Raw genomic sequence first — 15,782 nt, 5'->3', positions numbered from 1 at the left:
CAAAGCAAAACATAAAAATTTATGTGCATGAAATACCAGACACCTAATAAAATAACAAACAAACTGGAGATAACATATGAAACATATCGATTTGTTTTATTTCTTAATATCTAACAAATATTTCCCAAATGTTCTAACAAATTCACAGGAAAGGAAGGCACTTCAACTATACCGTGGGCCACAGAAACAAGCAAACAGGAAGACCAGAAATCCATAAGCATAAGCAGCCAGTGAGCACATGTTGGAAGCTCACTTTACTAGTAATTGAAGAAACGCAAATGAAGGGAGATTCTTGTATTTAGTTCAACAGTTTGGTAACTTTTTTTTAAAGAAATGGACTATATCTTTCCAGGTGCTAGCTACTCAGGAGGCAGAGATCAGGAGGATCACAGTTCAAAGCCAGCCTGGGCAAATAGTTCAAGAGACCCTATCTCAAAAATCTCATCACAAGAAAAGGGGCTGACTGAGTGGCTCAAGTGGTAAGAGTGTCTGTCTAGGAAGTGTAAGGTCTTGAGTTCAAACCCCAGTGTTGCCAAAAAAAAAAATGGACTATATATTGTGGGCAAGAGAATGAGAGCTATCTTTCTGAATAACAAGAAGATAATATACATGAAAAGTCGTAAAATGTGAATGCCCTTTTGGTAGGAAGTTTAGTAGTATCTGCTGTTCACTCACTAGACACCACTGACACTCCCTGTAAGTGCAACAAACCAAAATGTTTCCAGGGGGACAAAATTACTCCCAGTTCAGGATGACCAGTCTAATGTTAGGTCCAAAGCCAGTCCTTGGGGATTCATCATATGCTCTCTCATAAAGATTGATGCTTGCATGTGTATCCCAACCAGACTATGAGTTCCTTGAAGACAGGAATCAAGTCTTGTGCACACTCAGTGATATCCCCAGCATCCTGTTAGCAGGCTTCACCTGTTCTAAATACTCAAGGCAGGCCCTGGATGTTTAGTGATGGTCAGTGATGTTTTGTAATATAGTCATATGCCACACAATAACATCTTGGTCATGAATGGACCACATAGACAACCATAGCTCCATAAGGTTATGTTATCTAGTGACATCATTGCTGTTTTAGACTGTGTAAACATGTGGTGTTTGCACAATCACAGAATCACACAGTAACATACTCTTCAAAAGCATTTTCACGCCACTAAGTGATACATGTCTAGATTTCCTGTTGTACTTTTGTCAGAGAAAATATATTGATCAACCCTAGAGAAAAACATGAGCATGAATAAATTAAGAAGATGTTAAACCCTAGCATTTATCCCCAAAAGAAGTCCAAGGTGCAAATTTTTTTGAATACGATTTGCATATTTTATAATGAGCCTTCTGCCCTTGAGATCGGCAGGTGAGGGAAATGCTTCAGGAACTGACCTGTGGGTTGAAGTTGACAGTGATCTGCTTGGTCTCGGAGTCGCGTTGCAGAAGTGGTTGGGAGAGATTGTACTGTGACTTCTCTGACACTGTCTGACACCAGCCATCATAAAGTCTTGTCTCATACCTACAAAGATCAGAGAAAATAGCCACTTCATAAACGTGCTCCTACCTCCCTAGCTCCCAGCCATACTCCATAACATGAACTGAAGAAACTAATAGTCATTAGTCTAGACAGGCTGGATCAGCTCCTGCAGGTGACCACTTATTTCTAAAGATGGCACAGCTTCCATCAAAGGAGTGTAGAAAGATTCCATGGGATCTTTTTGAGGGATAAAGGAAGCTGTGATTAGTCTCAGTAAACATTGGAAGTAAGTCACTGGGTAACATTTGCTCTCACTCTCCACATTGCTTATGGATATTTGTCATTCAATCTTCATACACAGGCTTAACACCTACCATGTGCTGGTCTTGAGGAATAAAATGATGAGTCAATACCTCATGGCAGATGTAGCTGGTGGTGGAGACCTCAGATAAACAGATCACTATAATAAAACAAAGCCAGGACCCTGCTAGAGAATTATACAGAGTGCCAGACATCTAATGGCAGAGTGGAAGCACTAGACAGCAATGAGAACATCAGAGAAGTTTCATGGAAGTGATTATGAAGTCATGCTTGACTGAGTCTCAGAAGTTGAGCAGAAGTGGAATGCTGAAGGGGGAACAAGTATTCCAGACAGAGGCAATGCATGGCTGAGGATGGAGGTGAGAAATACATAGCTGTGTGCTAGGAACAAGTAGCAGACAGCATGTGTGGGTCTGGAGGTGGAGAGAGGGAGGCAAAGGCCATATCCAAGTCACATCAAGATGAGAACCTCTGAAAGTGTTCCAACTGGTGGTGAAGTAGTGACATTATTGGATTTGGCTACAGTGGGCCCTAAGAGACACAAATGTGGAGGAGGGAGGACTGTCAGGAAGCTCTGCAGCAGCTCAGGCCAGAGCAGTTCCAGGCTCTTGTGAAGATGCTGATGGTAGGGACAAGGAGGAGTGAACACTTGAAGCCATTTGAGAGGTAGAAGGGATACAGCAGGTGCTATCTGGCAGGTGGAGTTGCCACCAATTGATTTGTCAACATAATACTAAGCAGCATCCGAATTATCAGGTATACCATCCTACTCTCCTGAACCAGGAGAGAGAGAGAGCGAGCAAATGACAGAGGGGAAAGTGAGATCATAGGCTGCATTCCCAAAAGACTCACTTGTCTTTAAAGCAGAAGCAACTATGAAGCCATATGAAATGTTCATTCTTAGACTTTCTCCATAAAATGACTCAGGAAGTATTCCTGAGACTTGTTTCCTCCCTGTGCAGCACATACTATCGGTTTCTGCTCAGTGAGCAGCAGCTGTGATTTTCCAGGATTCTCATCTTGGAGTGCCACACCAGGCACCCCACTCCTAGTTCTGCAAGGTTAGCTACACTGGGAATGCTACATTGGGAATGTATTTGTGTCTAGAATAGAGCTGCACTTTGCAGAGATCCTCTGTGTGCAACCCAGAAATACTGTCCTCACAAATATCATGGCTATAACATAAAACACGGTGACATTTCAGAGCTACTAAGGAATCTACACAAACTATGGACATGGTCGGGGGGGGGGTTGCAGTTTTCAAAATGATGTAATCCAGAAGCTGCTTACTTTTCCAGCAATGATAGCATATCTTCATATTTTTGTATCATTCGCTTTCCTTCAGCAGTTTCCATGCAACTATCCATGCACAAGAGAAAAAAATGACATAGAATTAGAAGTCAAAATAATGATTTGAGGAACATAAAAAAGATATTGACACTAGGGAGGCCAAGGCAGGAGGATTCTGGGTTCGAGGCTAGCATGGGCTACATAGAAAGACCCTGTCTCAAAAGAAAGGAGGGAGGGAGATAGAAATAAAGAGATTGAAAGAAAGGAATAGAAGGAGAGAGAGAGAGAGAGAGAGAGAGAGAGAGAGAGAGAGAGAGAGAGAGAGAGAGAAAGAGAGAGAGAGAGAACGAGAGAGAGAGAGAGAGAGACGCTGAATGGCATCTTCTTGGGCTGGTTCCCAAATGGCCCTAAATGAGCTTGCATTCTTCTTCCTGGACTTCCTCATAGAGCCATTAGAGGGCATCTGCACTGCTAAAACCCAGACAGCCCCACAGGTGACAAGGGCACCCTAAATTTTCCTGCCTCAGGCTCCACCAATCCTTCATCTGGTTTCCCTGACCACACACAAGGTAAATGAGGTCCTTCAAAAATAAGAATAAACTGGGCGCTGGTGGCTCATACCTATAGTCCTAGCTACTCAGGAGGCACAGATCAGGAGGATCACTGTTTGAAGCCAGCCCAAATAGTTAGCGAGACCCTATCTTGAAAAACCTTCACAAAAATAGGGCTAGTGGATTGACTCAAGGTGAAGGCCCTGAGTTCAAGCCCCAGTGCTCCAAAAAAAAAAGAACCAGAATAAAAGGGAAATTGAGATGCTAAAGAAAGATTCTAGATGCTATAGTCTTCCATATTTAAGAAAAAACTATCAATAATCCACCTAACATTACATATGCATTTGTATATAGCAGTGTTTATATAGTCATAAAACATCTATGTATAAGTAATGTTTACATTTGCATAAAACATGTATGTATAAACAATGCTAATTTGAGTTTAAATTTGTGTATGGCCTTATGTAGATAGACATCTCCCTATCTCTGAAATCCTTCTAGGACAAGGGACCAAAAACAATGCCAGTTCAAGTTTACATGAGTGTCCCACCCACCTCTCACCCCTGAAATATACCCACACAATGCACATACATGCACACGCATACATATATATGTTCTCACAGAGAGGCTTCCACAGGAATGCTGAAGATCAGAGGACAGCAGAGTCTGGCCTGAGGCACTGCTACCCAAAACAGTTTCCCCTGCTTTTGACACTTGCTACAACGCTAAGAGGAAGTCCAACTCCTGGGAAAATTGGTGAAGTATCTTTAATTTTCAGAAACTTTCACTCTAGCTGTGTGGAGTCTGCTTTTGTCCTGCTAGCAAAACGCAGCAGCTTATCACAAAGAGCCTTTAGATCCATTTGCTCTTCGAGCCAACACAGGTTTCTTTTTCTTCATGTGATCCCTTGAGACTTCCACATAAGCCCTCACGCCTGCTGAGAAAGCAATGGGCTCCAAGTCACTTCATTCCCTTTTGTAGTGAATGAGCAGATGTGTCCACGAGGAAGCAAGAAGTGGAAAATGCTCCACACCAGGTGGACAGACTCACACCTCGTGCTCCCCTCAGAAGCTGTGGGATTTCCCCAAGCCTCACACACTCAGATCTCAATTCCCCAGAAGAGAATGAGACAGAGTGGAGTAATGCAGGGTATGAGGCTGTTGCCTAGTGGGTTTGAGAAGTCACAAGAATCAGTACAATGAGACTCCCCATACCATTCATTTCACTTCATGGTGAGAAACCTATGACATCCTTAATAATACATAAATGTATATTAGAGAGTACAATACACATCTGAGTTCATTTCGAAAACAGTTGGGAATTTTTGTGAGATTTGTAGCAGTCATTTAGGTATGACATCCAGATTCCCTCCTGGGACCAGACACTCTGGCCACCCCCTAAGCTCTCCCTCCCCCACCCCAACAAACCCCAACCCTTCTTTCTGGCCAGGTGTGTTGGCTGCAGATGAAGAACAGCTGCTGGCCCCTCTGGGAACAAGCCTCAGTCAATGAGAGCCACCTTGCCCAAGGTCATGCTCATGTAGGGGAAGCCCACCCCCAAGGACTAGCTCCTCTGGAAGGTATGAAGGTCAGCCAGCCCTGAAGGCTCTATGGAAGCATCAGATACAGTTATTCAGCAGCTCAGCTTAGCTTCTCCTTTCACCAATCTCTTTCCCCTCCGTCCCTCATGGGTGCCATTCCTGAAAGCATCTTTATCAATTTCTGCACATGTGCCTCAGAGTCTGCTTCCTGGGAACCAGCCCTGTGATGGCTTTGCAGTCCTCACATCTGGAAGCAGCTCCTACCACCCTCACCCCCTACCCACGTGTCTTCTCCACTCTTCCCCAAGGGGGCATGTCTGAGAAGTCTGAGGGTCCTGCTCTACCCAAGGCCAAACTTTTCCAAGGCTGGGGCCCCCCTGGGAAAAGCTCTGGTCTGGGAACCTTGAGACCCACATGCTTCTTCCAGTTCTTTCCTCTGCTGTCTCTAGGACCTTAGGTGAGTCACCTGACTTCTGTTTGCTTTGTTTCTTTATCTGCAGAATGAAGAGTTTGCCCAGAGCAGAGCAGATGCTACAAATGGTGGTCGCACACTGAGCAGACCTCACTCACAGGCAAGCTTTGGTAGACCTGTGCAGAATTGGGGGAAAAATGGGATCCTCAGTCATTTTAAAGTGGAATATCCAACTTTGGAATCCAGATTCCCAGCTTCTTTCCAACAGTTAGGAGATTGCTCACACAGGGGTTGCTTTTCTGGTTGGCGACCCTTGAGTGGAGTGGTGGCAGCCCCTTCTAGACCCCATCCCAGCTGTCTTACATCATCCCCCTTGATATGCCTTGTGCTTTCCTGGTCTTAGAAGGCATTTAATCTTGCTCCCTGGGTCAGAGGGTCTTTTCAGTCCTTTCTAACTCCAAAAAGCCTATGATGCCAATAACCAGCTTCCAATTCCTTTGCTTCTGGTGACTTTGCCAAAGCGAAGTGCTTTCAACAGGATTGAGTCTTTTAGAAAGAAGGATCAGGGAAAGACTGCTTGTCCCCAGGCATATCCTAAACATAACATCCTAAATTGTTCCTCTCATGCACTCCTAGCAGCTAGAGGTCTCTAAGTACCCAGTTTCTAAACACAGCCCTGAAACAGGTATGTGACTCCCATTCTTGTCAGTCATTCACAAAGGGAGCTGGACAAAGACAGGTTCACCCCCCGGGCCAGATTCAGAGTTAGTTGGTGACAGGTGAGGCCCTGGAAGCTGCATCTTTAACAAGTGCCCTGTGGTGTTCTAATGTGCAGGATCCTCACACTGCACATAAGGAAACACTCATTATTTTTCAGCAGCCTCAGTAGCAAAGAAACATTTTGTCTGAAGGAGAAATGCAAGAGACCTCCACAGAGCATGAAGTCCCAGACTCATTTTTCTCCAGAAATGAATCCTAACCAAGCAAAAGGAAGCCTATGGTCCATTAAGCCACACTTAACACAGAAAGACCTACACCTCACTCAAAAGGTACCAATATCTTTATTGTTTTGGCCAACAGTTATTTAGTCTGTTGCTGGAAATGCAGACATGAAGATGGTTTTCATGCCATGGGTAAATGAGCTACATTTCTGTACTCAACATATTGAGCAGGGAAAAAAACAAAAACAAAAACCTGCCTTCCAGGAATCAGATACTCACGGATGTGTGATGCGTCTGAAATTACTGAAGGGACCCTGGATGCGCTGCTTCAGCTCCTGTGCCCACCGGAGGCCCCCTGCCACAGCAGGCATGTTTTTGTGCACTGTGGAGAACCCTGGGGACACAGACAGCCAGACTGAAGCAAGGACACAGCCCCCAGCTCCCTCCGATCAATAAGCACCTCCTTTACTTACTCCCGTATTGTGGCATCTACCTCCAGACTGAAGAGCCCACAATGCAGAGTTCCTGTGAGGCTGGGTGTTTTGCTAAAAAGGAAGGGCTACCTTGCAAGGAACAGCATCGGAGAACATGGATTTCCTGCCCAGCCATTCTGATTTAGTTGGTGTGGGCATCAGGTCATAGGTAGTTTTAGAGGTTCTCTAGGTGATTCCACTTGTACAGTCAGGTTGAGAGACACTGCCTTGAACCAACAAGGTAATTTCCCAGGGTCTCAGTTTTCTCACTTATAAGATGGGAATAATATCTTCCCTGTTTAATGAACTTTGAAGGTTTCTGTGAGAATTCTGTGGTTATGAATAAGACACACCATGTGGGCTCTGAAGCACTTCAGTGAAGTTACTGTAGCCTGGACTTTCTTACTTTAATCCATACAGTCAGTGTGTTTACTTTTATTAGTTGTCAATATTTGGCAAATGTGAGATTAAAGCTTAAAAAACACACCTCAGTTTTCAACTTCTTCAGCAAAATTTAAAGATTGGCAACAGTCTACTGCCATTTCTAACTAGCAATGTAGTTAAAGAGTGGTGCCTCCTTTACTTCTGCACGGTCTCCACTCCTCTCCAATGGCTCACACTCAGTCATTTCCTGTTTGTCCTCCATGATCAGAAAAACTCTAAAATGGCCCAGATGACCCTCAGCCTTGCATAACTGTGACTAGAAGTGGAAACTGTGTGACTATGAAGGTGTTTTACTCCCGTGATCATGTGACATTATATAGCAAACAGGAGAGGATCCTGGGTAGGCCTGACCTTACCAGATGAGACCTGTAAAAGCAGGGCTGTGGCTGGTGGCAGAAGAAGCCAGAGATTGAAGCATGAGAGGATTCAATGAGCCACTGCAGGCCTGAAATTAGAGGTAGCCACATGGCAAGGAATGTGGATAGCTTTGAGTTGCCAGGAGAGATTCCTGGCTAATAGCTAGCAGGAAAATGGAGATGCAGTCCTGTGATCCTAAGTAACTGGATTCTACCAACAATAAGCTTGGAGGTGAGCTCCCCTGAGAACCTTCAGAAGTGAACTTAGCCAGGCCAACACCTCAGTTTCAGTCTAATGACACTGAGTTGAGATCCCAAGACACCCATGCTAGACTTCCACCCTCAGAATTGCGAGCTGAAAGATGGGAAGTGATTCAAGCTACTGCGATTGCAAATGTTTATTATGCAGCAATAGAAAACCAGCATGGCCCTCAAGAGTTTTGAAGTTTCATAGTCTGCATTTGACTGTAAGAAGTTACGATGGTCCCACATAAAGCTTGGACCAGAAGAGTTGCTGAGAATGACTTCCTCAATAGAGGCAATTTGTTAATGACCTCATTATGAAACTTTTTCATAAACATAGTAGTCCTGTTACTCAGCTACTTAAAAACCTTCAATAAATTATCTGAATGATGATTTCCCAATTAACATGGTATTCAGATCACTTCACAATCTGACCCCAAACATATTTTGTTTGGTTATAGGCAGTTTTGGCTGGCCATCTTCCACATTTTCTCATATCTTTGCTTCAGAAACTTTGGTCTCTTCTCCCTTACTGTCGACCTCCTGTCTTTCAGGGCTCTACTCAATACCAGCTTCTCTATAAATGTGCTTTAAATCTCTCAGCCATGATTGATCTTCTTTGGCTACCATTCCTTACAAATTGAATGGATCACTGTTCATATTCTGTAACAAACACCTTTCAGTGTTATTTATTTTGCCCCTTTCCTACACCTGCCATTACATACGGTGCCCACAAACAGGCCTCGCACATAGCAAGCACTCAAGAAATACTCTTAAAACTGAAATGAACTTGTGTTGGACTTTCAAATAAATAAGATAGGACATCTAACTGTAATAAATATGAAAATATCAGACCTCCACAAGGTGACTGCCCTTTGTCAAGATCTTATGCCAATTCCTCCCACTAGAAGCACAGTTGCTATGGCAGAGGAAGGATAGAAAGCTTTTTTCAGGCAAGTAAAAATCTATTGTGAATTGAGGTATGTTGAAGATTAATCAGTGTGGCAACACAGATCGGGGCCAACAAATCCAATATGCCAAGGTCACAATCAACCAGTGGTGGTGAAGACCTTGCTGGTCTGGGTCACCCTGGCAATCTCAGCCCCAGATACCGGGAAATCCATAGTTCAATGACGTCTACAATCACCCAAGGTGGTCTGGTTTTTCAATCAAGAGGATTATGCTTGATGTTCTTAGAGACTGCCATAGATCCATATGTGGACATTTCACAAACCCAAGATGAGTACATTATACTCTTCCCCATAACAGAACTTCTCCATCAAAATCCCCTGGCTACAAAGCCTACCAAGTTCTGCCTCCTCCTTGATGTGCTGACTGTAGATGATCCTCGCAGCATCCAGGTCTCTGTTGAACATCTGGATGAGGACCAGGTATTTACCTGATACATCCCGTGCTACCAGGGGTCTTTCAAGGAGGTTTCCTGCAATGTCTAGCAGCTATAGAGAGGAAAGAGAAAAAAGACCCACATTAAACCTTTCCAAACTTACATAAATCTCATTTTCTAGTTTTCCCTTCATCTGCCTACCAAAGAAAGAGGGTACACAACTGTTACTGTAGAACTGTAGCAATAATTATGTCAGTATATGGTTATCCTCCTTAACTTCTAAAGGAGGAGTCTTGTCTGCTGGGCTATCACCAGGTGCTCTTCTGACAGAAGAGTCTGAATAAAAGGAAAACTGAAGATGACAGCAAGCTTAAATTGAGCAACACAATAAAGATCTAAAACAGAAGGAGGTGGTGATGGAAAAGAAATGAAAGAAGCTAAGTGGCACGGGCATTGGAAGAATTTGGAGGGCTGAAATTTGAGAGTAGGAGTAAGAAAAAGTTTCAGGGAGCAGTTGCCCTGAGAATGGTGGTGATGAAGAGGATGATTTGAAGATGTTTCCTGTGCATTAAAATTACTCTAGCCCTTCAAAGTTTCCTAAAGCAGCAGAAACAAGATATGGAATGTTTTTAGTTATTTCTTCATTTCTGGATTATGCTTCTTTAATTGTGATGCAGCCAAGACTAGGCCCTACAGAATTTCAGTTAATTTTAGGGTGTAGTAATATACTGCTTCTAAACTTGAATTACACTATAACCTCCCAACTCTACTTCATGCTTCAAGTAAGGGGTTGATAAAGAACATCCAATGGGTGGCCAAACCTGGCCCATGACCTTAGTGTATGGCACATTTTAAATAAAGAGCTTTAAAAAAAATAAAGAAGATGTTGCAGAGAACATATGTGTTCAGGTTTAAAATATTTATTCTCTGGTTCTTTGCAGAGAAAAGTTTGCCGGCCTTTGCTTGAAGTCAATGAGTAAGAGACATAATCTCAAGGTTACCTTCACATATCTTAAAGCTGGAAACTGAATAGACCTCCATTTGTCTAAGACTTCATGCTCATATTATCTCTTTTAAACTTGGGCCATTCTCATCACCTCTTTCTTCACTGCCTTTCGAAGTCTGGAGTGGGGGGAGAGAGGGAAAGCTCCAAATGCTGGTTGGTATGAACTCAGTATCTGAGATAGCTCTCAGAAGTCCTGGACCTCTAAGCATTGTCATGGGGAGTGGCAAAGCACAAAGAAGAACCCATATGGGAGGAGAGAGAAATCCTAGGTCAGGTATTTCTCAGGTCAGAGAGATTGAAGTGTTTCCTTGATGATTCCATTGCCCTCTGAGACTTGATAAAGGTGCTAAAAGCTTTCTAAAAGGCTCTAGGCCTGGTGTTTCCTCCAGTAAAATCACCCAAATGCCTAACAGAATAGCAGCTCCTTTTGAATGGAGACATACAGAATAGGTACCCACTGTGCTCTGTGGTTCAAACCTCTTATTGAGATGCTCTTATAGAAATAACAGAGGTATTTGGATGCCTTGATCAGGGTATCAGGTGATTTCTCTAGCCAGCTCCTACTCCTCAAACCCTGGAAAAAGTCCTTATTTGCAAGAACTTACATATATTGGGGCTTTTGTCTTGGTCAAAGGAGGATGGAAAGGTCTTGGTTTCTTGTTGAGATGACCAAAACCAGAAACAAAACAGGCAGAAGGGACTAAATAACTATAATTTTTATTACCAGTTCCATGGGCTGTTGAGAAGTGGAGTCAGGGCCAGACAGTAAAGATCCTGCTTTTATGAAAGCCCTCAAGTCTCTAGTGACAAACAGTGATGTTCAGTGACCAGGTACAAAGTTGAAATGACACCCTTTTCTCTGATCAGAACCCTATACCTCCATAAAAATCTCAAGGATTAGATTTTTTCAAGCCTATAGATACACTCTTGGGAAACACATAGGCATTTTCATGATGGGAACTATCTAAAGAGCAAGAGTAAGACTCCTTCAAACACTTTCCTGGACAGATGAAATTTCCAAGACTGTCAACTCAGAGCAGAGACACAGAGATTTCACAGGTAGAACAATTTGAAGATACACATGCAGCATCCTCTAACACTCCTTGAAACTCCAGGTGCAGAGAGATTCATAGGATGGAGGTGGAGGTCTGAGCATTCTCACGCATGAACAGAGGAGTTACAGCTTCACAAATTATCTGAGTGGTCAGGTCCCAATTAACCATGACAGTTAATGGTACATAGGATCATTTAGGGGGGTTGTTTTAGTTGATTACTGATTTATATATCAGTAATCAGTAGTAGGGTTTGAACTCAGGGACTTAGCACTTGCTAAGCAAAGCACTCTACCACTTGAGCCATGCCTTCAGTCTTTACATAGGATCACTTAGTAGACACCCAAAAGCCCCTTTCTTGGAATTAGTTTGAATACTTGAAGAGGGAATCCTAGAAGTTTTACTGGGTTTGGGAAAAGCAGATGTTTATTAAGGGTTTTACACACACACACACACACACACACACACACACTAGCTAATGAAGCCTAGCACACTTGAGTAACTTAATATTCTAGGATAGCATAAATTCGCCCATCCAGAGATGAGACCTCTTTTATGGTTGTCCATCAGTCATTCAGTCTCTGTTTGGACATTTTCAGTGACTGGAAACTTTACTGCTTGTCAAGGAAGTCTATTCCATCTTGAACAGCTTTGACAGAAATCTCTTTTCTCTACTGAACCCAAATCTGCCTCCATGTAACTTCTTCATGACTCGAATACTTAAGGCTTTATAGGGTAAGCCTTTTCATAGTTTGCAGGAAACCTATCATACTCCTCCAAGTCTTCTATTCACTATTCAGAATTGGTAGGGGTGCAAGTATCTATGTCTGCATTGTCCTAAACCTTCTACCCCATACTGTTTGTGCCACCTAATCTGGATGAGATAGGGCAAGAGCAAAGTAGCACAAGTCTTATTCCACTTACTGATGACTGAATCCTCAGTCCTTTTCCTGGAAGGTGGTTTGCTCCAGCCCAAGTCAACCTTGCCATGGTGGTTATATAGCCAATGTTCTGCAGAGTCATAGTTTCAGAACAGAGACAACAGCAGACTTTCTTTCTCACTTTTAATGGCTACCCTACTGATAAAACTATGACAGCTAAATAAAGCATTGCAGAAGACATTGCTTTTAAAAGTATTTTTTACATTATCATGTTTTCAAAAAACCATGAATGATCAGCCCAAGAAGCCCAATTCTGTACATTCCTCAGCCCTACGACATTTACTTTCTTTTCTACTAGACAAAGTAGTGGAAGAGTATCCTTAACATCCTCTGGTCAAGGCCAGGGAAGCATCTAGCATAGGGATGGCTCCTGTCTCTCTTGTACAAACCTTAAATGCATGCTCCACATCAGGTGTATCATCAAAAGCTTGAAGAAAGATAGTCCCCAATCTCTGGTCAAGATCTTCTACTCTCTGGTTAAATTCAGAAAGATCATTTTCAAATTCCTGAGAAGACATCACAAAGAAGTAATAAAACATGACTTTCTGAAAGCAAGTCCCACTATGGTCTTCATTATCCTTTGTACTTGAATCAGTCACACTGAAGATTTATTTTTATTTTCTAAAATTTGCCATAGTATCACTTCATTTATTTCCATGTAAAGAGGTACCCTATCATTGCAGCATTTTTACTTAGACATTCAGGGCAAAATGGCAAAGTAAATAAAATATGAGTTTGGTGTCTTTTACCTCCCTTTCTGTACCCCTGTCTTCCATTTCCCCAAAACCACCTCAGCAGAAACAACCCCAGAAAATGGGCTATTCTCAGATTATCACTTACTCTCCTTTCTTCCCCAAATCAAAATCCCATCTTTTTCAATGTAACCCAATTAATCTAGTCATTAGGAGGAAATAAGCTAATTAAATGAATACACAGTTTCTTCTAAATGTACCTTAATTGGTTTAAGACAGCTACTAGCCATCATTCCTAAGGTTGATAACTAAATTTAGCAGATAAAAACAAAGAACACCCAGTTAATTTTGAATATCAGATAAATAATGATTTTTTAATACATAAGTATGTCCTAATTATTGCATTTTATCTGACAACCCTAAGTGTGTTCCTTTTCTTAGAATGCAGCAATTTTCAGGGAAAGTTTGTTAACTTATATCTAATTCATGCAATTTTAATTTTTATTGTTTTACAATAGTAATATGTGTTCTTATATAAAAAAAGAAAGTAGGAAAACATAGTATAGATCTATTTCCTAACCCAGCTATACCAGCATTATGATGTATTTCCTTACAGAATTTTACCAGTGTATAGGGTTTTGTTAATATGGGACTACAAATATATGTTCTGTATCTTGTTTTATAACCCATCTTTTCTACTTTCAACTAGTAGAATTTTTAGAAAATGGTGTCTTCTGGGCTTTGGCCAAGTAAGATCCCCTGCAAATCCAAAGGTGGTAAGAACAGATTCCTGCTCTAGTTTCTTTCTCCTTTTCCTTCCTGCATTAACATTTCCTCTCCAGTAATTCTGCCTTTATTTTTAGGGAATCCTATCCCCTCTTTCTATATTAGTCCTTTCTTTATTCTTCCCCTGTGCTCTTGAACTCATAGATCTTGGCTTTGAGAGGCTACAGGTGAGATGTAGGCTCTTTGTCCTGACCCTGTAAGATGCTTTTTCTTATATCGAGTGTGTTAAAACTTCACCTGCCCCTTCCTGAGCCACTAACAAATTTCTGTCCTAATGTACCTGGCCTTCACTTATCAGTCTGCATGAAACTTTAAACATTTTTTCCAGCCTTAGTGAGGTAAAATTGGAAAATAAAAAATTGTATATGTTTAAGCTATAGAATGATGTTTTGACATATGCATATGCTGTGAAATGATCACAACCATAAAGTAATCAAAATAATGAACATATCCATCAAATGACATAGTTACCATTTTCTCTTCTTCCTCTTCCTTCTCCTCCTCTTCCTCTTCCTCTCTCTCTCCATGTGTGTGTATGTATATGTATGTGTGTATCTGTGTGTGTACGTGTGTGTATGAGTATATATGTATATGTATGTATGTGTGTATGTGTGTGTATGTGTGTGTGTATATGTGTATGTGTGTGCGTATGTATGTGTGTGTATGTGTGTGTGTGTGTGTGTGTGTGTGTGTGTGTGTGTGTAGTGAGTACCTCAAAGCAAATGTCAAGTACACAACACAGTGTTGTGTAGTGTCATCACCACGGTGTACATTAGATCTCCAGAAATTATTCATCTTGCATACCTAAACTCTGTACCCTTTGACCAGCACCTCCCTGTTTCTCTCTCCCTCCAGCCATGGTAATTTCCATTCCCTTCTGCTTCTATGAGTTTGAATATTTTAGATTGTAGATACAAGTGAGGTCATGCAGTACTTGTCTTTCTGTGTCTATTTCACTTATCTTAAACATTTGAAGCCACATGGTGACTACAGCTTCCACTGTCATCCTGTGCCCATCACATCTCTGCAACTCTGAGTATCATTAATTTGGAGTGGTTAATGGTTAAAAGAGGTCCTTTTTGACTTTTCTTCTAACACAAAGAATAATTAGGATCTTTCTAATGACAGAGAAATAATAATAATAATTTCTCCTAATGTAAATAATTACTAAAACCACTGGGATACAGAGCCAAAAGAAATGCCCAAGAAAAATGAAAGTGAAACTTAGGCCCTCAAGGGTACAGGTAACTGAGAAAGGGAAGAAGCTTGCAACTCAGCTCTTCTATTCCCTACCATGTTTTTTGTGTCCAAGCAGTCATAAGAGCACTCCAAGAAGACCTTGTATATCTCTTGAAATTCCTCATACATGTGCTGGACCTGCTTACTCAGGACATTCCCTCTGATACCACTAAACTCAAGCTTTTCCAGTTTGTGGAAATCCAAGGTTGTCTTCAGAAGATCCTATAGAGACAATTCACAAAAGAGTTAAAATAGTCATCATCATCATACCAACTGTGGATGGGAACAGCTAGAAATCACATGGGGGTGGTGGTTGCTTAGGAAAATGTGCGCCTGATTAGTTTTGTAAACTTATTATTAGATTGGATTGGTAAAAATAACTCTCGGTTAAATTTGATAACAAAGCAAAGAGAGACTCACAGAAACTGAAATAAATAAGTAAATGAAACATATGCTTCAGCCTCTCTGTCCTTGTATTTTAGAATAAATTATAAAATATGATAATAAGAAGAAAATTGCTCACATGATTGGTGGCTTTACCACTGATTTTTGTTTAAAAAGTCAATTTCAAATGGCTATTTAAAAAGACAGTTGTTTTAGAGGATAGGAACAAGAAAACAGATCTTCCAAATAGTCCAAAAACAAATCCAGAGGGTAACACCAGCCTTCTGAGTAA

The 15,782-nt window shown here is 41.6% G+C and overlaps 1 protein-coding gene across 1 annotated transcript in view; it reads right to left on the bottom strand.

The window, feature by feature from the left end:
• The window catches only part of Dnah9 (dynein axonemal heavy chain 9), a 335,102-nt gene that overhangs the window by 291,283 nt on the left and 28,037 nt on the right, over positions 1-15,782 (bottom strand). The window contains exons 7-12 of the mRNA XM_074046853.1: positions 15,161-15,328; positions 12,779-12,895; positions 9,352-9,502; positions 6,809-6,923; positions 3,086-3,154; positions 1,390-1,516 (exon numbers count right to left, since the gene is read on the bottom strand). Of these exons, the coding sequence (XP_073902954.1) occupies positions 1,390-1,516; positions 3,086-3,154; positions 6,809-6,923; positions 9,352-9,502; positions 12,779-12,895; positions 15,161-15,328 (747 nt within the window). The remainder of the gene's footprint in view (positions 1-1,389; positions 1,517-3,085; positions 3,155-6,808; positions 6,924-9,351; positions 9,503-12,778; positions 12,896-15,160; positions 15,329-15,782) is intronic.

This window comes from Castor canadensis, chromosome 11, assembly GCF_047511655.1.
Source record: "Castor canadensis chromosome 11, mCasCan1.hap1v2, whole genome shotgun sequence".
Lineage (NCBI taxonomy): Eukaryota > Metazoa > Chordata > Mammalia > Rodentia > Castoridae > Castor > Castor canadensis.
The sequence above is the reverse complement of the archived record's forward strand: the minus strand, read 5'-3'. Positions and strand labels throughout refer to the sequence as shown.